The 27,346-nt window shown below is 59.2% G+C and overlaps 1 protein-coding gene across 6 annotated transcripts; it reads right to left on the reverse strand.

Annotated features, from left to right (window-relative positions):
- TMEM201 (transmembrane protein 201) lies at window positions 1–26,327 on the reverse strand. 6 transcript variants are annotated; one of them, XM_063805114.1, is made up of 13 exons: window positions 26,039–26,327; window positions 19,064–19,184; window positions 18,025–18,219; window positions 16,453–16,629; window positions 13,632–13,981; window positions 12,814–13,017; window positions 7,312–7,544; window positions 4,960–5,031; window positions 4,079–4,378; window positions 3,811–3,869; window positions 3,543–3,664; window positions 2,993–3,130; window positions 1–1,896 (listed from the first exon to the last, which is right to left on the reverse strand). In XM_063805114.1, the coding sequence occupies exons 1-13, from the start codon at window positions 26,149–26,151 to the stop codon at window positions 1,683–1,685; spliced, it is 2,298 nt and encodes a 765-aa protein (XP_063661184.1). In that variant the 5' UTR covers window positions 26,152–26,327; the 3' UTR covers window positions 1–1,682. The 6 variants fall into 6 exon arrangements, 5 of the variants coding, with proteins under 5 accessions (XP_063661184.1, XP_063661187.1, XP_016809144.1 ...); XR_010155045.1 differs by lacking the exon at window positions 3,543–3,664; XM_063805117.1 differs by lacking the exon at window positions 4,960–5,031.
- Window positions 26,328–27,346: the final 1,019 nt, after the last annotated feature.

Here is a 27,346-nt window from a genome sequence, read left to right on the forward strand (position 1 = left end):
TCATTCAAAGGCTGTATCTTTTTTGGTTTCCTTTTTTGCTTTTGTAAAGAAAAATAAGGTTGTGTTTTCTGTTTGAAACAAAACATAAAACCCCCTCCCGCTGGGCCTGTTCCCTGGCTCTGGGGGATGCTGGGACCACAGGTCTGGGCAGGAGAGGCCAGGCTGCCCGGCTGAGAGGAGGGAGCGCCCTCAGAGCCAGAGATGAAGTGCATTTGGGAATGGAGTTTGATTAAGCAAAAAATAAAAAACCTCGACACGCACACACATGCCTGCTATACAGAAATGGGGACCAAGAGGCGCTGCCTCCGAGTTGGAACCATTGCTGGCAGCTGGACTCAAAAGTCCTGATGCTGTCCTGGGGCCCCCATTCCCCACGTTTCGGGGGTAGGCAGAGCAGGAGGCGGCATCCACAGCTCTCAGGACAGGAGTCAGGGGAGAGGAGGGTGACGTCAGAGCAAGCTCCTTCCCCACATTAAAAAAAAAGTATTAAAAAAGCACCCAAAGCTTAAAAAAAAAAATCCTCCATGGCAGGGAGAGTTGGGGGCATCCTGCTTACTAGCAAAATGCCTGACCTGGCAAAATGTGTAGAAAAATAAAATTAAACTTTATCCCTGAATGGCAGAGTGAAGACCCTTCTTCCCGCCCCACAGTGAGTCTCAGAATCCACCGAGACAGCTGATTCCTCCCCAACTGGCACCAGCACATGACCAGCAGACACACACTGTCCCAGGCCCGTGTCCCAGGCCCAGGGTGGGACAGCGGAGGGGCTCTGATAGCCACGGGTGCACGGTCCCTCCCCGCTGCCTCACAGCATTGGGAGCGCCCCTCCTCAGTGCCAGGAAGGAGCCCCAGCAGGGGAGTGGGCAAGAGAACCAGGGGAAGATGGGGTTCTCAGGGGCTCCTGGGCAGGAGAACTAGGGGAAGATGGAGTTCTCAGGGGCTGAAGGGAGGCAGGTGCCCAGTAGGGTGGGCGAAGGGGTGCAGTCTCATCTGAGATCTGAAGGCCCCCCACCAGCCTGCCCTGCAGTTCCATGTGCAGCTGAAGGACCAGACGTGCAGGCCTGGAAACACAGGGCGAGGTGGGCCAGGGCTCTCCGCATTCTCAGGGTAAAGGGGCTGCTTCCAGGAAGTTCCACAGAGGTCACAAAGCGGGGCACATGTGGCAGGGGAGGGTGGGGCAGAGGCTCGCGCTGGTCCTGGAGGCCCAGCTGGGCCTTTGGCTGCTCAGACCTGGGAGCTCTGAGGATCCTGGGAGCCCTTCTGCCCACTCCACAGGAAGGGGCAAGACAGGGCAGATGATAAGGACCATGCTTCCCCCTCCCCCAGGGGGCCTTCAGCTTAGTGGGGCTCTGAGGTTGCCCCAGGTGAGACAGGGGAGTACAGTACAAAGATGTGACTACGCCTGTGGGCGTGGGGCTGGAAGGCAGGCCGGGCAGCTCCTGCTGCAGTTACAGTAGTACTGGCGTCCCTGCCAGGCAGGGCTGAACCGTGTGGGGCACCCCAGGGTCATGCAGCCCCTTGGGGCTCCCTGGCTTCGGGATCAGAGTGTCAGCACCAAACACAACCGATGTCAGCCAAGGAGGTGGGCGGGCAGAGAGTGTGACCTCAGACACACGCTCAGCCCTGCAGTCTGTTAGGTGAGGAGGGGCAGGTGTCCTGAGGACAGTCACAGTCCAGTGAGGTCAAGGCCCTGGAGATGAGGGCAGAGGTGGCAGCCCCTCCAGGGAGGGTTCTGAGGCCGGCAGTGGTGAAGCAGCAGGCACCGGGTTGCTCCCCTCCGAGGGGCTCCAATGGTGGGTCAGCGCAGGCTCTGGTACAGAAACACCGAGGTGAACAGGGCGTTGGCGGCCAAGCTCACGGCCAGGAGGCCCCGGACCAGGGAAGGGCCGAAACGACCTGCAAAGCAGAGACCTGGTCAGAACATTGTTTGGGTGGGTGGGGTCGCTGTGCAGCTGAGCAGCCCCCTAGAGCATGCGGTTTGTGGGGAGCTCAAGGCTCTGCCCAGGGTACTCTCCGAGACCGGTGAGGCTCACCCCCAATTCTTCTCTTGGCCAAAGGCTTCCCTAGCAGGAAAGACCCCCACTCCCTGCCTCCCTGAAGGCACAGCTTTTCCTAACTCTGAGCCGCCAGGAAGGCCATGGGCTGGGCTGTCATGAGCTGGGGCCTGGGTGATGAGGCAGTGACCACAATGGCCACTTTACAGATGAGGTCACGGGGGCTGGGAACAGGAGCACCCCGTCCAGGCCTCCAAGGGAATAAGCAGCCAACCCAGGTCCACCTGCCGCATGCCGCAGCCTGCGTTCTTACCAAGGCCTCCAAGCTGCTGGGCCACCCTCCAGCCTGGGGCAGCACTGGCTTTGAGAGTCAGTGCAAAATGACCTGCCCAGGAAAAGCCCTGCTTGCTGATCTGTCCATCTCCCTCAACACACACCCCCTCCTCCCCACCCAGGGAGTGATGATGTGTACCACAGATCTGGTCTCTTGCCCCTGAGCCCCAGGGTTAGTGAGCAGAGAACCTGGGATCTGAGCCAGGCAGCTCGGCACCCGGTGCAGGCTGCAGCCCCAGCGTGACGTGGTCCCGGTGCACCCAGGCTCTCTGGGCACTTCCGGCCAGGATGGCAGCCTTCGGTATGTGTCCTAAATGGCAGCCACGGGCCACAGGTGCCTACTGAGCACTTGAAATGTGGCTAGTGCAGCTCAAGAACTACATTTCAAACTTTATTTAATTTTAATTCAGTTAATTTAAATAGCTGCCTGGGGCCAGAAGCTACTGGAATAGTGCAGATCGGGGCCCAAATCCCGAGGGGGGGAGTGCCGTCTACTGAGTCCCTGACCCTGGATTCAGAGGCGCCGGGTGGGTTACTTGTCGGCCACTCAGGGACTGCAATGTCCTGGAAGATTCTTTCTGTCAGCGCTCTGGACCCCCCAGGGGGAGATGGTGGCTTCGGATGTGTGCCCAACCCCCTCCCCTCCGGCACCTCACGGTACAGACCTCTCCAGGTGGCGGCCTCCTCCGAGCAGCCCCTGGTGGTGGTGTCCACCACACAGGTAGATGACTGGGAAGAGTCGTCCTCTTTCTTGATGGAGCGGTTGCTGCAGGCGCTGCCTCTTTCCAGCTTGGATCTCAGGTCTGCAGAGAGAAGGGTGTGCTTCTCAGTGGCGCTCACGGCTCCCTCCAGGGACAGACGTGGGGCAGCTGTACTTCCACTCTAAGGACAGCTGTCAGAAGTGGTGAGCCAGCCTGTCCCAAGCCACTCATCCACCCTGGACAGTGGGGGGCCAGGTCCTTGCTCAACTGTCCTGCCACCTCTTGTCTGCCAGTATTCAGGCCCAAGGTGACCAGATCTCTGACATCGAAAGAGACATGGGAAATCTAAACATTCGAGGCCGGGCGCAGTGGCCCACGCCTGTGATCCCAGCACTTTGGGAAGCCAAGATGGGTGGGTCACTTGAGATCAGGAGTTCAAGACCAGCCTGGGAAACATGGTGATATCCCATCTCTACTAAAAATATAAAAATTAGCCAGGCATGGTGGTGCGCACCTGTAGTCCCAGCTACTCGGGAGGCTGAAGCAGGACAATCTCTTGAACCCTGGAGGAGGAGGTTGCAGTGGGCCAAGATCACGCCACTGCACTCCAGCCTGGGCGACAGAGTGAGACTGCATCTCGAAAAAAAAAAAAAAAAAGGAAATCTACAAATTCATGTGAAAGTTGAAAGTTGTAGGTTTTAATGGCTGGGGGCTAACTGTAAACATTTTAAATGCTTTGCATACAGCACCATTTGAGTGAAACTATCTGTGACCACACGCACCTGGCAATGCGTGATGTGTTTTCGATCAGTTCCAAGAAACAGAGGACCCTGAAGGTCAACTGCAAAAGGAGAAACTGAAATCAGCCATTAGAGGTCAATGTCCCAGAGGGTTCAAGTCACCAGAGCTGGAATGGGGTGCCTAGAGCTCCAGGGTGGGAAGTCGCACACCGGAGTCAGAGCAAGGATGAGCCCCCCCACCGCCGCACAGCCAGGCCTCTTGGCAGCAGAGGCCCTCCCACGGCCCCTTGGGGTGGTCAGAAGGCCGTACCCAGGGCGTGCTTCACGTCCTGCAGGGGTGGCTTCCGGGGAACGTGGGGCGGCTCCATGGTGAAGAGGCTGCCGTTGTGAGGCGAGTGCTCATCGGAGCTGCTGGGCGTGGTGGGGGCCTCTCCAGGGGGTGACGGGAACAGCAGCAGCTTCTGTCCCTTCAGGTTGAGCCGGGCAGGGCTGATGAGGGGCCTGCGGTGGCGCAGCGAGCCGGAGCTGGAGGCCACCGAGCCAGCCACGGAAGGCGCTGGGGAAGGGAGTGGGGAGGAGGGGCAGCTCCCCGACAGAAGAGAGAAGTAATCTGGAGGGAGGGAGGAAGATGCTCCTGTCACTGCAACGCTACGACGCGCTATTTCATTTCTGGGGGCTTTCTCCTATTAACCCGGGAAGACAGGAAAGGTGCAGAGACTGGGGACAGGGGGACATCCTGCTGCAAAGCTGAAGGAGGAGAGGTGCCCTCTACCAGGCACCTGAGGGAGAGGAGAGATCCCGGAGCCTCAGCCATGGCCTTCTGCCCTTGATTTCCATCCAAAGCCCCGGGCACCAACAGCTGAGAGCAAGGCCAGATAGCAGCAAACCCTGGAGGTACAAGGCCAGCTCACCCGAGGCCTTGCTGCCAGCTGGCACCTGGTGCACCAGCTCCAGCCGTGACTGCCACTGAGGACGGCAGAGCAGCATGGTACCATCTGATCCTAGAGACTGTCATTCCCATTTCACGCAAGAGGAAACTGAGGCACAGGTGTGTAGGTCACTTGCCCAGGGCTGAGATGTGAACACACACTTGGGGTCTGTCTGACCCCAAAGCTCACACAAACCACTGTGCTCTGGAACGCCCGGGCTTCATGCTGCCCCGTCCCCCACTTAGCTCTCTGTCTTCCTCACCTGAAACAGGAAACTCCCCAGATCGAGACACCTGAGATGGTGGGCGGCTACCGCTGAACAGATAGCCGGAGTCTGGAGACAGAGAGAAGCGGGCGACACGTCAGGCCTGTGGATGACGTGCAGAGGCCCCCACAAATGCTCTGCCGAAATCCCAATCCAGCCTTTGCTCTTTACAAATGTGCTTTCATGGGAACACAGGTGCTCACGGATTCCTCGGACTGCTGTCTGAGGGGTGCTGGGCACGTTCCCTTTTTGCAGATAAAGAAACTGAGGCTCGGGCTGGGCGCAGTGGCTCATGCCTGTAATCCCAGCACTTTGGGAGGCTGAGGTAGGCAGATCAGATCACGAGGTCAGGAGACTGAGACCATCCTGGCTAATATGGTGAAACCCCGTCTCTACTGAAAATACAAAAAATTAGCTGGGCGTGGTGGCAGGTGCCTGTAGTCCCAGCTACCCAGGAGGCTGAGGCAGGAGAATCACTTGAACTTGGGAGGCGGAGGTTGCAGGGAGCTGAGATGGCGCCACTGCACTCCAGCCTGGGAGACAGAGCGAGACTCCATCTCACAAAAAAAAAAAAAAAAAAAAAAGAAACTTGAGGCTCACAGCAGGTGGTGAGAAGAGTCGGCACCGGGCATATTGTCCACTCCTCGTTCCATGCCCTTCTTCCCACAGAAGGGCCTGCTTTTCCAGCCATCTAGTCCCACTTTCTCCACTAATTGCAGACCCCAACTGCCTGTTCTCTCGACCCCAGGGATCACCAACCACGCTGCCTTTTCCTAAATCAGGTGCACGCACCCCAAGGGCAGGGGCCCCAATTCCAAGTGGCTGGCTGAGAGCTGAATGTGGGACCCAGGGACTGCCTCATGTCCTGTTGCCACCTGTGGGCTCTGAAGGGTCTGTTGCAGCATGCAGATAACCCTCCCCTCACCAGGCCAGGGGATAGGCTGGATAAGGGTGGTCACAAGAACCCAGCATGCCAACCAGGGTCCTTCTAGAATCCATTCTATGGATGCTGGGAGAGGCCGTCTTCCTGCTGGGCATGGGCTGCAGGACACAGGGATGAGGTGTGTGGCAGAGAAGCGGACTGAGGACAGACAGGGAGACAGCAAGCTGGATTCTGGCCACAGCACCTGAGCCCGGTCCAGCGCGTCTCTGAATACATGAGCCAAAGCCCTGCAGGAACTCCTGCCCCCGACCCACCCTCTGGCGATGGAGACCGGGCTCCTTCCCCCGACCCACTCTGGCAATGGAGACTGGGGTCCCATCTGTCACCGGACACTCCAAGACAAGCTTGCGCCCCAAGACCTCTGCTGCCACCTCAGACAGGTCACTACTGTGTCCCTGCCTTGAGCCTTAACAGGGAGATTGCCTGTTCTTCTCTGTGGGCAGGAGCCCCTGCCTTGGAGGCCTGAACTGGCCCTGGGATTGCCACGCTCCCCTCCCAAGGGGCTTGAAACAGAAGTCCCTGAGCTCTGCCACCTTGGTCAGTGCGCACAGAGTTTACTCGGAGTGCTCAGGCCCAGGGCAGGGCTGCTCCTGGAACCTCCCACCCCAAGTTCCATTCAAGTGCCACCAGGCTGGGGTGCCCTGAAAATAGGGGGGTATCTCTGCTTAGGGGAAAAGCAAAAGCATCCTAATATAAACCTTGGCGTGTGTGCAAAATGGCCTGCCCTCTAACTGCACGAGAGGAGAGGGGCCTTGGCTGTTATCAGCATCTCCTCCCCTAGAATAACTAGAGTGGCCCCCTTTGCTGAGGGGCATGTTGCAATTTTAGAGGAAAAGATTAGGGCACAGCACGGTGCACACATTTACCCAAGGTCATGTCACCAGAGCTGGGACTAAGGGGCTGTGCTGGGGCTCCCAGATGATATGGCAATTCTGGGCACTTTATTTTTATTTTTGTTGAGACAGGGTCTTGCTCTGTTGCCCATGGTGGAATGCAGTGGCGTGATCATAGCTCACTGCAGCTTCCAACTCCTGGGTTCAACTGATCCTCCCACCTCAGCCTAAATAGCTGGGACTATAGGTGTACGCCACCATGCCCAGTTAATTAAAACAACTTTTTTTGTAGAGACAGCGTCTCCCTATGTTGCCCAGGCTGGTCTTGAACTCCTAGCCTCAAGCCATCCTCCCACCTTGGCCTCCTAAAGTGCTGGGATTAAAGGCATGAGCCACCTATTCCTAGCTAGTCTCATTTCTTTGGGGGGAACTAAGGCTCAAAGCTCTGTGCTGCCTGTCTCTGTAGCAGGAACACTAACCACTCCCGGCCCTCCCTACACTATGTACCCATCCACAGTTCTGTCCCAGCTGCCCCCAGCCCTGACTGTCTGCCAATGCCTGGGCACCCCTTACCTGCTCGAGTCAGAGAGGGTATGGTTCCCAGAGAGAGGGCCCGGCTGAGGCGGCCGGGCAATGAGGAGGGTGAGGTCCGTCGAGGAGACCGGAAGAGCTGCTGGTTGGCGAGGGGCAGGAAGCTGGGCGGGCTGGGGATGAACAGAGACGCTGGAGAGCCTCCGACACTCGGGTGAGGGATGGCCAAGCTGGGGCTGGTGGGGAAAAGGCCGGCAGAGTCTCCTGGGAAGAACCTGCAAGGGCCCGTCAGGCACGGGACAAGAAGAGGGTCAGCGGGAGGTCCTGGAGGCAGCCTTGCGGTGGGTCCCACCCCTCTCCCACAGTGCAAGGTGGGGGCCTCAGCTGGGGTCCCAGAGGAGGCGTGCGTTAGTTAAAGCAGAAAAGCAATCCGACCACATTCACGCCATTAGGAGCGGGTGGCTGGGAGGTGCCAGCAAGACCCGGCCCTCCCCGCATGCCCCCTCCTACCCCCTCGGCTCACAGCAAACTATCTCCACTACGAGTCTCGGTATTAAAGTGACACTGTCGCCTTTGCCAACCTCATGCCAACCCTTTCGCCTTGAAGCAAAAATGCCCAGCCCCGTGCCAGGCACTCAATGAAGGTTAATGGACTTGGACTCCTTGCCACTTCTTGTTCTGTGCCGAGCCTTCCCACAGAGCGGCTGGGCTCAGGGACATCCTGGCTCATCTCCCAGACGGGCCTGGATCATAGGAAGTCAGGCCCCAGCACGGCTCTGGGCACCCTCTGTTCCCAGGTGTGATTCCTGGAAGTCCTCCACAGCTCTGCCCTTAGAAGGCTGCCTCCTGCTCTCTGGCCTTGCACTCTGGAAACTCCTCTGAAGTTCCTGGTAGAGCAGAACTGGGGGGCAGCCAGGCCTTGGAACCCCCTGGAAGAGGCTCTCACGGGACAACGCCAAAACCGAAGTTAGAAGAGACCCATCCACGACCGCAAGGCTGCCCGAAAGACGGAAGGTGACAGTGTCTCTTTAACTCGAGATGGTACAAATCACACAACAGGACCTGATGGCCCCACGCCAGAACGTCAACCATGCTTCTGATTAAGGCACCCAATTACAGAGGGAAGAGAGGGACAGAGGCAGTTAATACATTAGTCCACCGTCTGGACGGAGCTCCGGGGGTCCAGCCTTACCTCGGTGCCAAGGGACAAATGAGCCCAGTGGACAACGTGCTGGTGAGCGGGCAGGCTGGCCCACGCCCTGCAGGAGCCGGGGGCTGCTTAAGGGACCTGTGCCCAGCACGACTGCATGCTCGGGGATCGCTAGCCAAGCCGCGCGCCACCAAACTCCCAGCTACCTTCCCTCTGAAAAAGTTTTACAAGGAAAGTGTGGGGCCAGCTCTTGACTTCCCGGAGAATCATGTAACCTTTCTAATGCCTTCCAAGGTGCCAGGAGACCACCTGGACTTCAGAACCAAAGGCGAGGCCATGTTTGGCGAATGTGGGCATCAAGGCAGGAGCTGAGCTGGGGACCCTGGGGAAGGCCCCGGTCAGCCGGACTGGACACATCCTTGTTCCGCCTGCTGACCTGTGATTCCCAGGCCCAGCGCCCGCTGCTTGCTCCCAAGACTCCAGGGAAGGCTCCACCTCTACACAGAAGATGAGATTTTGTGTCGTCATGTTAGAATTCTGATTCCATTTGGCGGGACAGCGCAGCAACTTCAGGGAATGACCCTGAGGGCACCTTTAGGCAGGGGCAGTGAAGGTGTTGCTGGGACCTTGGGGCATGACCCTCCATGGGAGGGAGTTTGTGGGGCAGGGCTCTGCGCTGGGCTTCCTGTGCCCACCCTGCCCGGCAGCACAGACATAGCCAAGAGTCAGCCAAGGGTGACCAGGTCCCCCAGTGACCTGAGAGTACCGTTGGGGGACGCGTGAAAGGAGGGTCCTAGTGGGCTGTGGGTATGAGGTGGTCAGCTGGGCCACGCAGCTCCTGGCCCCAAAGGGTGGGCTCCAGCAGGAGTGGCTGGGTCTTGCCAGTGCATCCCCACTCCTCCCAGCTCCTGCTCACACCACCCGGGGCTGCCTCAGTGCTTAAAGGCTGAATCTCCTGGCCACCTGGCACAGGGGCTGTTGTTCCCAGTTTGGTGCCACTGAAGATGGTGCTGTGGGGAGTTCCTTCGCAGTTTGACTCCCTCACTGTGATATGTGGGAACATCACTCAACGAGCAAGACCTCGTAAATCGCTCACAGGGCTGGACTCTGTACAGGGGCCCCAGCGAGCCTCCGCCAGCTAAAGGAGCCCAATCTGTTGGACCCTGGAGAACTCCAAAGGTGCTGACATTTCCTTTGGCGAAAGACCCCCCCGACTGCCCTGTGCCCTCAAACCACGTCTCAGAGAGGGACTAAGAGACCAGGATCAGGCCTGGATGCTGGCTCTGGGGAGTGTCAGAGAGGGACTAAGAGGCCAGGATCAGGCCTGGATGCTGGCTCTGGGGAGTGTCAGAGAGGGACTAAGAGGCCAGGATCAGGCCTGGATGCTGGCTCTGGGGAGTGCCGGAGCAGATACGCTCATCTGACACCAAGGGGAGATGTCTGGTCTTCTCCGACCCAATCCCAGCCCACATCAGGAGTGGAAGGGGAGAGACCACGTTTTAAGCAACAGTTTATTGAGACGGAAAAAATATGATCCAGCAAAGGCGAGGAGGCGAGCCGGGCCCCGAGCCAGCTGGTGTCATTGTCACTGGCTCCCAAACCTGACTCCTGTGGACGTGTCTGTACCCCAAACACAGCTGCCCACCCCAGCCCTGGCACAGAGACCTTCTGAAAGAAAGAAAAAAGAAGAAAGACGCGGCACCTGACGCCAGCGGGTAAAAGCAGGGCCCCAGAGGCATTTATTGAAAACACAGCATCCAAAACACGACATCTAGGCCAGGCGCGATGGTTACAGTGATGAGAGGGTCACTAGACAATTATCCACAATTCTACGACATGAGACAGAGACTCAGCAACAGTCACAGACAGAAAGGTCACGCGTTCCTTCCTGGGCAGGGCGGGGTGCGGCAGGTGCGGCGTGGAGGCTGCGTCCTGGCGGTTTGCTCCCAGGCAAGGGGTACGGGGGTCCTGCTTGGCCTGGGTGGGGACCTCAAGTCTGAGGGTGAGGATGGCTGAATCTACCTCGCTTATGTCTCAGGGACGGTCACCCAAACCTAGGATGACCCTAGCCAGACCCTAGAAGGTCTGATGGCCATCCCAAGTCCCCCACGAGGAGAAGAGTTCCCTGGCAGGGGTGACACATTCCCGGTCAACAAGCCACAACACAGTGGTGCCTGCACTCTCTCAGCTGTTGCCACAACACTTGGTGCTGGAATTTTCTCCACGTAGTGAAACTTTTAAGGGACACATGAATAATTTAAAAAGTCACACAAAACTCTACAAAAGGCAGGAATCCTCACTCTGCTGAGAGCTACCTCCTGAGATGTCGTTTCCGGACCCCGGCAGAGGGCAGGAGCGACATCAGCTCGGCAGGAGGATCCTGGCCAGCGCGAGGGCTGGCTCTGGTTATTATAAATAATCTAATTTAAATACACACATACACACAGATGTCCTGCTTCTACCCAATGCCAAGAAAAGCAGAAATTAGCATCACACTGTCAACACTTCCTCGAGAACCGAAGATTCGAGACGCAAGCAACAGCATGGCCAGCCGACAGGACGCTTTCCCGTCCTGGCTCCACCACGTCCTTCTCTCAGATGGGCTCTTTGTGGGCTGGGGGGGTGGCGTGAGTGCACAGGCAGGCGGTTCCCTGCCCCTCAGGTAGACACCACGGGGGGACGCTTTGGCTCACCCGCCCCAACTCCTCACTGCAGAACCAGTGGGAAGCGTGGCCCCGACCACATCTTTTCAGAGGGGTTTTCTCACCTCACGCTCCACACAGAACAACAAGCTGAGCCCAGTAACGCTGGGGCCTTGTCTGAAGCCACACAGGTCATCGGGCACAGAGGCCACAGAAGCCCCAGAGGGTCTCCCGATGCACCTGGGTTCCTCACTTGTGAAGCTGGGTGGGATGTGAGCTGCTACCCAATCACTGGGGTGGGGCAGCCTCTAGGACCCCCAGGCGTGGCAGATTCACAGCAGTGAGGCCTGGCACCTGCCCCCCCAACCCATCCCGGCAGACCCAGGTGACGGGTGTAACCCTCATGCACCTGTGATCTGCTCTTGCCTCCCCCGGGGTTCCAACGCACAGGAGAGAGGAGCTGGCACACCCTGGCCACATCTGGAAGGTGAATTCGTGCTCAGAGTGGCGAGTGGCAGGACATGCGGGCCCCGAGGGAGTGGGCAGCCAGAGGGAACATGCCCGGTGAGGGACGGCCTCGGGCCACTCTCGACTGGGACCCCTGGATAAAGCCCCCAGGCCAGGAACTTCCTCTGCACGTGGCAGCCCCTCGACTTCCAGAGTGTATCTTCATGAGCCACCTCATGTGATCCCCACACCCACTGAGCTGGCACCCAAGGGCTATGGAGAGGGGTCCACCTCATTTCATAGATGGTAAACTGAGGCTGAGAACAGCAGGGGCCTGGCCAGGCCCTGCTACTGAGGAGCAGGTCTGTGGGCTGCCCCCTCACCTGAGTCGGAGGACAGAGTGGCGCTGGGCCATGGTGAGCAGGCACCTGCAGAGGCTCATGACAGGTCAGGGAGGGAAAGGATGACAATGACCTGATGTCACTGAAGGCCTGCATACCCTGGGTCCCTTACCCTTGGAAAAGCTCAGATTCCCCAAGGTCAGCACAGGCTCCTACTGCCTGTCTCAGGCGGGGTCTCGCTCCCCAAACTCATGGCGAAGGCCAGGCTGGGCCCAAGAACTGCATTCTCCATTTCCGGGGACTCGGGAGGGTCTCGGAGCAGGAGGCCAAGCAGCAGACAGAGCTGCAGCTCTGCCTCCTTCACGGCTCCACCACCTCCTGCAGGGCCGGTCCAGCCATAAGCAGGACCAAGGGGACAGACCACAGGTGCTCCTCAGGGGTGAGGCTGGGGCTCTCTGCTGCCCCAGCCTCACTCTGCTGCACGGTCAGGGCACGCCAGGGGCCCAGCCTGCAGCCACTGTCACCACCCCTGTGCAGAGGCCAGAAGGGAAGACAGCAGGACCAGGACCCTCACCCAACAGTGTCAGAGCCAGCAAACGGCGTGGTGAGAGGGGGGTGCCTGGAGCTGCCAGTAGGAAGCCACGGGCCAGAGCCTGTGTGGGCGCTGCCCACATTCCAGTCACCAGGCCAGTGAAAGGGCCATTGGCCAGAGAGGTGGCAGCAGTGGTGAGTGGCTACAGGGCACTTGGGGATGGCTGGTGGTGCCCGAAAGGAAAAGGCGGGACAGACTGACTCTTCGAGGCAGTGGAGGGACTGGGCCAGGACCTGGGGCTGTAGGGTGGGGGTGGGAGGGCGTGAGCAGGTGAAAAGAGGCAGGACAGAGAGGGGCCCGCTTCGGACCTGGCAAAGCCTGGGCCTGAGCATCCGTGTGTCCTCCCCCCGCAGTCATGGCTGCTTCTCTGACCTTCGGGGCCGGAACCTCCGTGGGCCCGTTGCCTTCCTTGTGGCCACAGCCGCCGTGAAGCCAACCAGGCAGCACAAAGATGTGGTGCTGAACTTGAGCGTGTCTAGCCAGCTAGGTGAGGCGGCCTGCAGGTGCTGCTCAGCCAGGTGCAGCCCCAGCAGCAGGGCCCACAGGCAGGTGCAGAAGGCATCGATCCTCCGGAGCCTGAAAGGGAAGCAGCGGGGTCACCCCAGGGGAGGACAAGACCTCCTGGGTCCACGCCTTCCTTCCTGCCTCCTCTGTCTATACCTGGCCCTGCTCAGAAGAGTCCAGAGCCAGGGGACAGCGTGGGCTCGGAATCCCCTCACACTCACACGCTCCCTGGCTCTGAGCAGGTGGGTCAGTGTTTCTCCTCAGCCTGTAAGTTCTAGCCTGTAACAGGGCTAAGGAAAATTCCTCCGAGTCGGTGAGCAGGGGCGACGGGGACACAGCACTCACAGGACATGCTCCCACTCAGGGAACCCCAGAGCCCCCCACGTGAGCCCCCACAACCCAGGAGGCAGGTGGTTATCGTCATCCTGATTTGACAGAGCCCGAGGAGGAGAGAGGAGGCAACCCGGCCCAGCTCACAGCGGGTGTGCACGGGGCTGGCTCAGAGGGCGTCTGCAGCCTCACCTCACCTACGACTCCCAGCCCCTGGGACCAAGCCTTGTACCAGTGACATGGTGGAGTTCAGCCTAGGGCTGTGCACCCAGTGGGGTCTCTTGGCCCCCGCCCTAGACAGTAATCCAGCACACAGTCCCCTGCCCGCCAACTCCTGGCCCTGGCCCCATGCACACCTGATGCGGCCAGCCAGCAGCATTGCCAGCAGGCAGGTGAGTAGGCCCAGTGCCACGACGCCCGTCTGGTGGCTCTGCCCAAAGGCCCAGGCCTCACACAGCTTCTCCGCCATGTGCTCGGGGAGTAGGCCCAGCAGCTGCCGCCAGCCCTCGGCCCCAGGGGTGGTGCCATTGTCAGGTGTGGCTGAGCCATTGCCACCAGGTGGCAGGGCCAGGGGCACAGTGGTGCCTGGGGCGAAGTGTCCGCTGGCCCCATACAGCGCGGTGGTCAGTAGGAAGGCGCAGGCCAGGAAGGCGAGGGCACGGAGCAGGATGACCTGGACCGGGGACTTCACGGCGGAGGAGAAGTTCTGCAGAGGAGGAAGAGAGGCGGGTTAGTGAGACGGCCACAGAGCCACCCCCAGCCATCACCGGTGCCAGTCTGTGCGGGGTTCTGGCCAGACCCATGTTCCCACACATCCTGGGCTTGGTTCAAAAACTCACCACTCAGTTCCACCGGCCCGCCTCACTTCTGGGCGGGGAGGAGTGCTGCTCTACCACCCTCTCCTTTTAAAGAAGACTTTCCATATCGTAGTGACCTTATTTTGGCTCACTGCAACCTCTTCCTCCTGGGTTTAAGCGATTCTCCTGCCCCAGTCTCCGCAGCAGCTGGGATTACAGGCGCCCACCACCACACTCAGCTAATTTTGTATTTTTTTTGTAGAGATGGGGTTTTACCGTGTTGGCCAGGCTGGTCTTGAACTCCTGACCACAGGTGATCCACCAGCCTCGGCCTTCCAAAGTGCTGGGATTACAGGTGTGAGCCACCGCGCCCAGCCAAGTTGAGCCCCTTCCTTTACTCTGGGGAAGCAACATGCCCATGGGGCCACCTCCCTATCCTGCTCCCCAGGCCCCTTCATGTCATCCAGGGTGGGTGTCCCGGGAGAGTGACTGGTATCACCACGCGTTTATTATGTGCGTATCTGAGCATGGGTTTTAGGGGTGGCCCTCCTGTTTCTCAGCACTTTCCTGGCACTTGCATTCGTCCTCCTAGCAGCCTTGGTGGTGCACTCCTAAGCCCTGGACCCATTTACAGCTGTGGAAACCACACTCAGGGAAGCTGAGAAACTTGCACAGGGCCACGTAGAAAGCCCACACCTGGTATGCAGTGGCTCCAGGGTTTGAGCCCAAGACCATCTGGCTAAAACTAATTTTTATCATAGTACTCAGTTGATAGAATATTCTGGTTGTTTAAAAAATCTGGTATGGTAGCAAGGAGGTTAAGTAGTAAAATCTACCCCTACAAGGAAACTCCTATCCACCCCTTTGTGTCTCTAGATGTGACCTGGGTCTGATTGATATGTGGTTTCCAGTCTGCAGCTGGGACACAGCCGTGCTACCTCTGCCCTGCCACACGTCTGCACAGCAAGGCACCAGGTGGACCCTCTCCTGGGGCCTTTGGTTCTCATTCTGTCTGCCTTGTTCCTGGTCTGAATAACTTACTACTGTACTTTTAAGGTTAACTTTTGCCACAGTTATCTGTCCATTTATGTCAGCTCCAATTAAAATCACAATAGGGGCCGGGCGCAGTGGCTCACGCCTGTAATGTCAGCACTTTGGGAGGCTGAGGCGGGCGGATCACGAGCTCAGGAGATTGAGACCACGGTGAAAACCTGTCTCTACTAAAAATACAAAAAATTAGCCAGGCGCCTGTAGTCCCAGCTACTTGGGAGGCTGAGGCAGGAGAATGGCATGAACCTGGGAGGCGGAGCTTGCAGTGAGCCGAGATCGCGCCACTGCACTCCAGTCTGGGCGACAGAGCGAGACGCCGTCTCAAAAAAACAAAACAAAACAAAACAAAACAAACAAAAAAACCTCACAATAGGAATTTTTGGTGAGAACTTCACAAAATGATGGAAACAGTTATTTGGAGGCTGGGTGCGGTGGCTCAGGCCTGTAATCTCAGCACTTTGGGAGGCCAAGGCGGGTGGATCATTTGATGTCAGGAGTTCAAGAGTTCAAGACCAGCCTGAGCAACAGGGTGAAACCTCATCTCTACTAAAATATAAATATTAGTCGGCTGTGGTGATGCGTGCCTGTAATCCCAGCTACTCAGGAGGCTGAGGCAGGAGAATTGCTTGAACCCAGGAGGAAGAGATTGCAGTGAGCCGAGATCGCGCCACTTCACTCCAGCCTGGGCGACAGTGCGAAACTGTCTCAAAAAATAAAATTTAAAAATAAATAAAAGGCTAGGCATGGTGGCTCACGCCTGTAATCCCAGCACTTTGGGAGGCCAAAGTGGGAGGATCACCTGAGGTCAGGAGTTCAAGACAAGTCTGGCCAACATGGTGAAACCCCATCTCTACAAAAATATAAAAATTAACTGGGCATGATGGCGGGTGCCTGTAATCCCAGCTACTCGAAAGGCTACCTGGGAGGCAAGGTTATAGTGAGCCGAGATCGTGCCACTGCACTCCAGCCTGGGTGACAGAGCAAGACTCTGTTTAAAAAAAAAAAAAGGACGGGTGCAGTGGCTCACATCTGTAATCCCAGAACTTTGGGAGGCCAAGGCAGGCGGATCACCAGAGATCGGGAGTTCGAGACCAGCCTGAACAACACGGAGAAACCCCGTTTCTACCAAAAATACAAAATTAGCCAGGCGTGGTGGCGTGTGCCTGTAATCCCAGCAAAACTTTATCTCAAAAATAAAATAAAATAAAATAAAAATAAAGGGGCTCAGCTCTGAAGAGCTACCCTCTGGTCACTAGTGCCCAGCCTCCTGGGAGGGTTTCCTGAACAAACTCAACGCCCCCACCCCCGCCCTGTGGATGCCGCCTCTCACCTGTGCGTGGGTCTGGTCGGCCTCCCGGCGCTTGAACTGGTGGCTGAGCAACAGGGCGCGCAGCTGGCGGTTCTGGTGCTTGATGTAGTACTCCACAGCCGCTTGGCACGGCCGGCACAGCTTGTACATCTGCTCCAGGTGATGCCGGTACACCTCGACCTCCTCGTCATACCTGCCCTGTGGGGTTGGGGGAACAGGCTCGGCATCTGCAGGGGTGGCTGAGCTGCCTCCATCTTACAGGTCAGACGTGGAATCAGATCCTGACCTGCCACTTACTAGGGGATGACCGGGGGCAAGTCAACCCCACTTTGAACCTGCTTCCCCTCTGCCCAACAGGACAAATGCCCACTGTGTAGAGCCATGTGGACTACCGGGAGTTAGAGCCAATCCAGGGCACGGCCCACAAGTGATGGGGACACTAACAAGGTTCTGTTGCTCCAGGGACGCACCCGCAGGCCAGGAGCTCAGGGTCTGCTCCCCAGATGCAGAGCTCCAAGAAGGTGGGTGAACATGGGGGAAGGTGGCTGCGGGCTGACACTGCCTGGAGTGGGGCAGATGGACAACCCAGACTGTGGCGCCTGCCCTTCCGCTTGAACGCTAGAGAGCCCCTGGCCAGGCCTGTCTTTGTGGCAGCTGAAGGTTTCTTTCAGCTTCTGAAATAGCCCAGAAGACAAGTCCCCTCCTTCTCAGCCCTTAGACGTGCAGCACTGCAACTCTCCCTCCCTGTTTCTGAGGAAGCAAACATTTTGGCCTGCAGGGCCAGGAGGGTCAGGAGTGTGATTCCTTGCTGCGACCAAGCATGCCGAAAAGCTGCCTGGCTGCCAAGTCACCCCTGCTTTCCCCTTCTCGCAGGTTCCCCATCCCTGCCTTGGCCTGAGTTCACCTCTGTTGTCCCTCCCTCCCAGGCTGGACCCCAGGAAAGCCAGTGTCTCTGGGCCCCAGCTGGGACCTGCCTCTTGAGGTGACAGGACTCCCTGGGCTGGCCGAGGGCAGGAAGGAGCAGCCAGTAAGCAAGGCTCTTGGACTCCATGGAGGGCACAGGCAAGGTGAGGCTCCCAGCTCAGCCCAGCTCCTTAATGCCAAGCCTCTCAGCAATGTCTAGCTTCCTCCTCCTCCCAGAAGCCAGTGGCATCCTACACCAACCCCACAGCAGACTGCCGGGGCCACCAGCAGGCAAGGCTGATTCAGAGAAACAGGACAGAGTGGGTCCAACAGGGCCCCACCTGGAACCCAAGGTCCCTTCCTCCCTCTGCCCAGGGACAAATTCCTCTGGACTGGCAGGTGCTGGGGTTTCCACGGTGTTCCTAGGCTTGGAACCCCGATAGCAGTGACTGTAAGACATGGGGAGAAGCAGCTCAGCTCCAACGGGGTCAGAAGAACTAACACATCCTGGAATGTGCTGGCAGTGGCAAGGATGAGGGGGCCCCTTTGGGCACTCAGAACAGAAAAGCCGCTGTCTAGCAGAGCAGGGGCCAGAGGACCAGAGTCAGCACCCTGCACGTGCCTGTCCCCCGGCTGCTCTAAGCATCCCTGGCCCCAGCCAGGACCCCTGCCCTCCCAACCCGGCCTCACCTCCTCGCGGGGAGCGAAGGCGGCCAGCTGCTTGATCTTGGTGGTCTGGTGGTGGTTGCACCTCTTGCACAGCAGGACTTGGCTGCTCACCCACTGCTGCGGCTGCGAAGGGTCGCGCAGGCTGGGCGCGCTGCTCACCACGTGGTTCAGGTGCTCCAAGTACTGGGCGGGGATCGGCTTGTTGTAGTCGCCGTTCTGCGGGAGAGAGGTGGGACTCGAGGCAGGCAGGCCCTCCCAGCTGGTTCAGGCTTGGTGATGTCCCTGGGGGCCCGCCCCGCTCCAGGCAAGTGATGGTAGATCTCAAACATCTCCATTCTTTTTTTCTTCTGCAAACAGCAGCTGCTTTTCTTCTCAAGACACCTCCATGGAACCCAAAGGCCCAGATGCCGAGTGAAGCCACCTAGCCTAAGCACAGAGCAGGGCCTGCAGCCCGCCGCCCACCCACACACCTCTAGCCAGCATCTGTCCTCAGAGCCCTACCCTCTCGGAACTCAGTCTGCAAACCCTGGTCTAGTCCAGGGGACAGCACACTATGACCCGTGGAGGAGCTGCCTGTTTCCGCAATCAAGTTTTATTGGAACACAGCCAGGCTAATTCACTCTTGTATTACCTACGGTGGCTCAGCAGGGTTAGCAGTTGTGACAGAGACCAAATGGCTTCCAAAGCTTAAAATACTATCTGGCCCTTTGCAGAAAAGGTTTGCTAGCCCTGATATAGTACAGAGAATGAGATGCAGAGCCAGAAAGACCTGGGTGTGAACCCCAAATCTGCCACTTTTAGTGGTATAACCTTGGACAAACTGCCATGGCTCCCTGCGTCGGGTTCCTCCTCAAGTGAGGAGACAGCGCCAGGGCAGTGGTGAGAATCGAGTGAGACGATGTACACGAAACACCATGCTCAGGGCCTGGAGAGGACAGGGTATGAGGGTGTGGGGTCCATGAGCCCCGGGGCAGGGCAGGGACACAGGGTGGTCTCAAGGTGCAAATCTCAAGATCCCCACCCCCGCATGCCCACCCGTCCGCCTGCCTGTGACCCACACCTCCTGGAAGCCGTTGTACTGCTCGCAGTGGGGACAGTCCCAGCAGTTGCGGTTCCCATAGGGCACCAGCGTATCCTGGTTGCAGAACCAGCAGTTGACCATCGTGTGCGTTGGCTTCATCCTGTGGACCAAGGAAAGTGCGGGTTGGCCTGGAAGACCCCAGCACCTGCTGGAGAGGGACCTCCATGCCCTGCCCCAGGGCCACCAGGGAAAGGGTGCTGGGAGTGGGATCTGGGATCTGGGGATGCAAAGCTGGAGATGCTGGCCCCAGAACAGCAGGAGGAACAAGGGCTCTGAAGGAGAGGAACGCAGACTAGGTATGGCTGCATCCACCCAGGACCAGACAGGGAGGCCACGGCCAACCTGGGCTTCTCAGTCTTCAAGGGGAGGAGGCCAGCTGGAGCCTCACCAGATCCCTAGGCTCCAGTGCGGCCGCATGGGGACCCAGGGCCACCAGCTCCTGGTGGCCTGGGGCTCACACATGGAGCACAACAGGGGCCAGGGCTGGCCAAACCACAGGACTGACTGGGACCAGGTTCTAGGACCACCCCTCCCCCACGAGGTCCTTGATCCTGGGCTGCAGAAAGGGTGCGCCCCAGGGAGCTTCCAGATTGAAAGGGGCCTCCTGTGCTCCAGAGAGAGACAGTCCCAGGATGTGAGAGCCAAGGAGGCTGAGGGGAGGGAGCAAGTGACAGCTGCCCAGCCTGGGGCCAACCCTCTCTGGTGGAGAGGACAGTGGCCCTCGCTGGCTACACGTGTGGTGACAGGTGGGGCCTCGGGATAATCCCAGCCCAGACACTGGGGGATCTATGCTCTGGGCCCCCCTCTACCCACCTCATTGGTTATGGGACACTGGGGGACTGGGGAGGGGTGGGCAGAGAGACCGCCACTGCCCAAAAACCCCCCCCAGTTCCGGAAATCCAGGAACAATGTGGGTGACAGGCAGCAGCTGTGGGAGCCCTGGGGCCCCGGCTTTGCTGCTCCGACTCTCCACCTCTCCCCCAGGGGCCACCTCCAGCTCGAGGACACTGCTTGAGCCCCTGCCAGAGTGGGCAGCCACTCCCTGCACAGACGGCCCCCCGTCCACAGGACCAGAGAGCACGGCCCTCTGGCCTTTCATCCTGAGGCGCTGCTCAGAGAAAGGAGGACGGAGCCCCAGGAAGTTCCTGTACTCTCAGCCTCAGTGTCCACATCTGTGAAGTAGGGGCAACCACAGCACCCCCGGCTTCTGCATGCTGCAAGGACGCAGTGACACAAGACAGAAAGGTGCTGTGCTCTGCAAAGAGCCAGCTCTGTCGCTAACCCATCGGGCTGGCCAGGGGCCTGAGGGGGAGGCTGGGCCCTGGGAAGCAGGGCTCCCGCTTCTGACACTACTGCTGCTGCCCGGCCCTCCCCTCCACCCCTTTCTCCTGACCAGGGGCATATGAAGGGAGATGTGTGATCACCTGTCAGCTGGGGACAAAAGCACCTCCCTCACAAGGGACTGCTCGTGGGACGCACTTAACAGTGACTGGCCTAGAGTATGTACGCAAAAAAGCCAAGTTACATGGAGTTGGGGGAGGCTTGGGAGAGAAGGGGAGATGGGACCAGGCCCTGCGGGGAAGGCCCAGGGCCCACAGGGGCAGCTGGGATCTCCCCCAGCAGCCTCGGCCCACACCCTTCTCACCCCACACCCCCTGCCCCAGCACAGGCCCAAGCCCTCACAGAGGACAAGGACCACTGCATCTTGTCAACAGCATGGAGACAGTGGGCAAGGCCTGCAGACCAGCGACGAAACGGAGCCAGCCAGCTGGGCAGGCAGTATGGCAACAGGCATGGCCTTGGAGAGCAGCTCTGCCTTCTAGGGCCGCAGTCTCATCCCTCACCTGTCAAAGGGGGCTGCTGAGCGTCCCTGCCCCAGGAGAGGCCACTGTGAGGATCCTACAGGAGAATGCAGGGAGGCGCTCAGTGCTCGGCATTAGGACAGCGCCACCGGGCGCCAACTACATGAACAGCCAGGGAAGGAGACTCGCTCTGGGGCATGTGGAGACCTGCTCTTCTGCGGTGCCCGCATCTAGCACTCCCGGGCAACTAAGCACGTGGACTTCCCTGTGCTAATTACTAGCTGTTGTACAGGCTTCTTTGTAACTGTGCACGGGGGCATGTCCTGATGGGTTATGACCTGCTTGTGTGACCCCCCACCCCAGAGCCCTGAGCCGGACAAGGCTCTGCACCCAACTGACTTTGGGTGACAGGCTTCCTATCCCCACGGAGGGCCCCTCAGCTCTCTTACCCTGTTTGAAAAGGAAGGTCAACCCTTGAGCCTGCCTAGGGGACCAATGACAGCTGAGCAGGGGCTGTGGCTTCTGTCCAGGGCGCCTGCCATGAAGCCCCGCCCACCCCAGGAAGTCATGTTTCCATTCTGAATCTCCTGCTCTGTTGCTAGGGAAATGGCTCCACTGATCTAGAATGAGGCGGCCTGGAAGAGGGGGGAGGCAAGGGATTAGCCCTTGTCCCTGGGGCCAGCAGCTTTAACTCCTGTCACTCTCAGCCCTGGGTAATCCCTGCTAAAGTTGGGGGTGGGCTCTCTCGTGGCCAGAGCAGCTGCCACCCACTTTGGCCAGGCAGGCCCTACCTGCCAGGGGGTCCTCTCCCACAGTGCCTTTGGGGGCAAGCCCTGAAAGGTCCCAAGAGGCAGGTAGGCCAGGGGTCGATGGGGAGCTGGGCATGAATTGCAGGTCCCCCAGGCACCAGCACAGCGGCGTCAGACACATGACCGCATGTGAAACACTGTCCACAGCTCGGACGAGGTCCCCACGCAGGTGGGGGAAGTCCTGGCCCCTAGCCTATGCTTGCCTCTGCCCGACCTGTTGAGGCAGCATCTGGGCCAATCTCTTCTGAGCCAGCCTAGGCTGGACCCTGTTTTTGCTCTGGGAGAAGCCCCCAAGTTTCCCTGATAAACCCCTCAGCCCACTTCTCTTCTGCAAGCCAACAACCTCCGTCCTTAACTTGACTCTGGGACAAACCACAGTTGGTGGGCAAGGTTTGAGGTAACGTGACAGAATGTCCCTGCAACACAAGCAAGAGAGGAGCTTGGGCCTGGAGGGGCTGCCCCTGCCCACAACGGTTCCAGCTCTGGGGGCACAGCAGCTGGCCCTATGGGTCCCATTTGATGGGTGGACACGAGGGCCTGGAGGCCACTATCTCGGCTCCTGCTAGCTCGATGCCGAGCCCCTGGGAAGCCTGAGGAAGCCCGGTGGGAGATGGGTCCCTAAGAAAAAGCTAGGGCAGCTGCATGCTCTGTACCTGCCCCGTCCACAAGCCCAACATACACACTGAGGGAAAACAAGACAGGCAGGTGTCCTTAATGATGACACCACTCCAGAGCCCTGAGCACGGACATGTATTGAAACAAAGCTCCTGCAGGATGCCTCACTATTCCCTGCAGGTGGGAGGGGCTCTGTTCTAGGTGCGAGCCCAGCGCTGGGTCCTCAGCCTAGGAAAGCACCAGGTAGGGGGCACCTGCTAGAGGGGGCACTGGATGGGGCTTGGTCCCTGCCCTGGGGAGCTCAGTGGTTGTAGCAGGCTGGCCAGCTCCCAGAGTCTCTGCCCAGCCCTGGGAAATCATCACCTCCTCAGACAGGGGCCTTAGCACATTGCTCGGGACCTGGGACACTGTGTGCTGGCCCCAGTGGGGGGTTGGAAAGACTGTAAGAGTCAGGTTCCCTCAGGGGCCAGGAAGCCAGAGGCCAGCCTCCCAAGCAGCTCCTCACCTGCACTTCCCGCTTAAGTGGGCAACACCGTGTTTCATTCAACCAGAAGGACCAGAGAAGGGGCCTCCTGGGCTTCAGCGACAGCAGCATCAAAATGCAACTCAGAACTTAGCACTGCCAGCGCCTCCAGCCCATCTCCAAGCAAAATATACTTGAATCCACAGCAGCAACTCCAACATCAGGATGGAAAACACCCCAATCCACCATTCTAGGGTCGCTCCTGGTGCGAGCGGAACATCCCATCAGTTAAGCAAGCACCACCCTAGGCTGGCAGAGATGCAAACATGAGCAAGACAAGAACGACGACCTCCCAGGGCAGCTGGTGACAGATGCCACAGGACAGAGGCCAATAAGCGGGGCATCTGCGGTCGCCCTGAAGCACAGCTGTGCTCACCAGCAGGGCAGACGGCAGAGGGAGGGGACCACCCAATGTATGCCCGGGGTGCGGCGGTTGCTCAGGGAGAGTGCGCAGCAGCAGGAGAGTGAGTGGGAGGGGTGAGCCTGGAAACGGGAAGGGCCGTTACAGGGGACTCTGACTTCCAGAATGAGGCTCTGCTGCATATCCTCTGGGAGGCTGCATCCTCTTTGTCCCCAAACACTAGAAAGGAGACAATCCCAGTAAACACCAACAAAGCCCCGGAGGCGGGGCGGTGGTGTGTGCAGGGATGTGCTGGCAGAGCATGGATCCTGGGCATCGTTTGAAGAGGGCTGAGGACAGGCACCCGAGCAGCAGCGTCCAGGGGACAGGGAGGCCTAGGAAGCCACAGACTTCACAACGGCCTGGACACAGGGAAGTGAAACTGGGGCATCTGCCCCCCAACTGTGCTGACCGTGGTGGCTTCCCATAGGTGCAGAGAAGCAGCCAAGGGGCTCCGTGAGCACCCAGAGGTTGAAGCTGGGCTGACAAGCTGAAGTTCTGGTGTGAGGCAGGGCCCTGCCATTTAACAGCCGGGTGATGTGGGGCAGGTAGCCCAACCTCCCCAAGCTTTGGTTTCCTCATCTGTAAAATGGGAGAACAGTAGAGCCCGCCCTGGCAGTTTCATGAGGAGACAGTGTGCTGTGCTTACAGCCATCAGCTGCTCCCATCAGTAACAACCATGGAAGCGAGAGGACTCCATGCGTGGGGAAGCCAGGGCGGGCCCTGACTGAGGCTGTGGGAGGACTCAGTCCTTCAGAGAAGCAGCCTCCTTCCCATGCGCCTCAGCCAGTCCTAAAGCACAAGGTGGGGCTGACCTGCCCACTCCCTCTACATCTTCCTCTCTGTCCATCTCTGTGCTGAGCCTGCAAACACCCACCCAGCCAAGTCGCCTTCCAAAAACAGCTCTCCTTACATGCCCTCCCGAGGGTCATTCAAAACCCACACTGCAGCCAGAGTCAATGCTTGGTTCCTCGCTGTCACAGCACTCTCCTCCTCGGAGGAAGGCTCAACCTCTTGCTAGGTTGGTCTGGCTTCTGAATCGTGACAGTGGCCAATTTATGACCTCCAGGTGAAACCCAGTGCTCTATGAGGACATCTTAAAGCATCCTGGGAAAGGCTGGCCCTTCTCAGCCCAATCAACAGCAAGGGTCTCAATGCCACACCGTGACCTGCTGGTGTCGTCAGGGGTGTGAAAGGACTTCCAGGCACCCTCCTAGTTCCCCTGGCACCAGCTAGCCCAATATCTCTCCAAGGCCCCAGACTCTTGTTTCCAGGAGATGGAGAGCTGTGGCCAGCAGGGCAGGAAGGGGAGACAGCATCCCTGAGGACAGCTGCAGTGTGTGCACAGTGAGCCACCCAGTCCAAGTCCAGCCTCAATAAACACAACGGAGGTGCTGTGTGGCTGGCAGACTATCCCCTCCCCCAGGCTCTCATCCTTGAGGCAACACCCCCCATCCTGGGTTAGCTGAGAAGCGGCTTCGTCCAGGAAGAACACCAGGTGCTGGACCAGCTCAGCTGGCAACATGCTCTGGGAATGTGAGCAAATCACCTGAGGTCTCTGGACCTCGGTCCCCTGGGTATAAAACCATCGGCTTGGACAAGCTGGTCCTGCAGATGCTCAACTTCCAGAAATCCAGCAGAAACCGACATGGAGAGACTTGTGTTGTCAGGGACCTCTGGGCTGGGGTCACTCAATCCCCAGCTACCCTCCTCAGTCACATCTGGCCCATCCTCCAGACACAGCTGATGTCCCTCCCATGCCTTCCTCCTCTGGGAAGCCTCTGTGACTCAACCACCTGTACTTCTTTTTCCCCGTTTCCTCCCTGGAGGAGAGAAGCAGCACCGGTATGTGTTAAGGAAGAACAAACAGACCAGCCAGACGATCAGGGTTCAAATCCCAGCTCTGCCACTTGCTGCTGAGTGGGCAAGTCCCTTCTCCCCTTTTTCCTAAGGGTGTGAGCTCATTGCATCCCTTGCCGAAGCTGCAAACCCATCCACTCTTTCTAGGATGTTCTCACAACCCCACTTTCCCCCCTGCCCTCTGGAAAGGTGGATCAAGTGGAGAAACAGTAAGCTACCTGCGAGGCTCTGCTGAAGCAAGAGGCCACTAAGCTTTTATGCCTGGCGATGGAGGCCGATGAAAGAGGCCGGATCTGAACCCGGGGGCCCGCATGGCCCGTGAGCCGGGCAGGGAGGAGGGTGGCCCCGGCCCGTCTTGAACTGTTTGGAGGCATCTCAGGCCTTGCCCACCTCTGGGAGGCAGCCCAGCCTCGGGGTCTGCCCTGCAGATTCCATCGGCTCAAACCATGATTCCTCTCATTAACAGCAAGTTACTGAGCCTCCCTGTCCCTCAGCTGCTCTAGCGTAAGCAGGGGCTGTGGCTCTGAAACGCGCGGATGCGAGGCGTGTAGAAAAACACCCGGGACGTCACATGCCGAGCAGCAAGCGCCAGCCGCGATCGCCAGCATCGCCGTGCACCGGGGCCCAGCACGGGGCTGAGGGCGGGGGCGGCCCGTGCGCACCGGCTCCAGGTCCCCGCGGCTCCCGGAGGAAGTTTGTGGCCCCCGCGCGGCGCTCTCGCCCGCACCCCACGTTCCCGGAGTCCCCGCCGCCCCACTCGACTCCGCAGCCGCTTCCCGACTGCAGTCTCAACCCGGTCTCCGGGGGCGGCGGCGCGCGCCGGGGGTCTCCGCGCGCCCGCGGGCAGCCCGGGTCCCGGCCGAGGGGGGCAGCGGGCCGGGGCGGCGCGGGGGCGGGCCGGGCGGGCGGCGCAGAGGGCCGCGTGGGGCCGAACCATGCACTCACCTCCGCGCGATCCGGTAGAGCAATACGCCGGCCGCGGCGCACGCCGTGACCCCCAGGCCGCCGGCCAGGCCGGCCGTGGGGCAGCGGGCCAGCAGCGCGCTCACTCCCTCCATGGCTCTCCGCGTGGAAGGACGGCAGGCCGGCAGGGAGGTAGGCGGGTAGGCGGGCAGGCGGGCAGGAGGCGGTGACGCCGGGGGCGCGGGCCGCAGGCGGGACGCGGGGCGGCGACGCGCGCCTCCTCGCTCCGTGACCTTCGCCGCTTTGTAGCAGGCGCGGGCCCGCCCCCTGACTCGGCGCGCTCCCGTCGCGCAGCCAATCGGGACGAGGGGTGAGCGCGGTTGGGCGGGGCGGCGGCGGAAGCGACAGCGCCGGCCCGGGAGCGCCCCCGCGCGGCCGGAGGTGGAAGGCGGCGCGGGGAGGGCGGGGCACGGAGCCCTGTAGGAAAGCCCCGCCTTCTGCCTCCCGCCCCAGCCGCCAGGCCCGGAGGTCTGGCTGCAGACAGTCCACCGAGCTTCTGCTAAGGGGAGCATCTCCAGAGTACGCAACTGCTTGTAATTAGTCTTTTTCCCCCTCGCTAATCCTGGCTAGTCAAACCCAGCCTATGCGCCCAGTGCTGTTTAGCAGCTCCTTGAGCCGCTCTAATGGTTGAAAAACTAGCTTTTTAGAAACACGATCATCCACGGATAGGGACATGGTTGAATAAATCATAGGACAGCCATAGTTCGGAACATAATGCAACCATTAGAAAGAATGCCAGATCCAGGCAGGGCGCGGTGGCTCACGCCTGTAATCCCAGCACTTTGAGAGGCCGAGGCGGGCGGATCACGAGGTCAGGTAATCGAGACCATCCTGGCTAACACGGTGAAACCCCCTCTCTACTAAAAATACAAAAAATTAGCCGGGCGTGGTGGCGGGCGCCTGTAGTCCCAGCTACTCGGGAGGCTGAGGCAGGAGAATGGCGTGAACCCGGGAGGTGAAGCTTGCAGTGAGCCGAGATCGCGCCACTGCACTCCAGCCTGGGCGACAAAAGCGAGACTCCTTCTCAAAAAAGAAAGGAAAGGAAAGGAAAGAGAGAGAGAGAGAGAAAGAAGGCAGGAAGGAAGAAAGGAAAGAAGGAAGGAAAGAAGGAAAGAAAGAAGGAAAGAAAGAAAGGAAGAAAAGAAAAGAAAGCCAGATCTGGAGTTATTGGCATAGATGGATGATACATTGTTTTTAAAAAGCAACATGCGGGCAGGGCGCGGTGGCTCACACCTGTAATTCCAGCACTTTGGGAGGCCGAGGCAGGCAGATCACCTGAGGTCAGAAGTT

The sequence above is a fragment of the Pan troglodytes genome, chromosome 1 (genome assembly GCF_028858775.2).
Source record: "Pan troglodytes isolate AG18354 chromosome 1, NHGRI_mPanTro3-v2.0_pri, whole genome shotgun sequence".
Lineage (NCBI taxonomy): Eukaryota > Metazoa > Chordata > Mammalia > Primates > Hominidae > Pan > Pan troglodytes.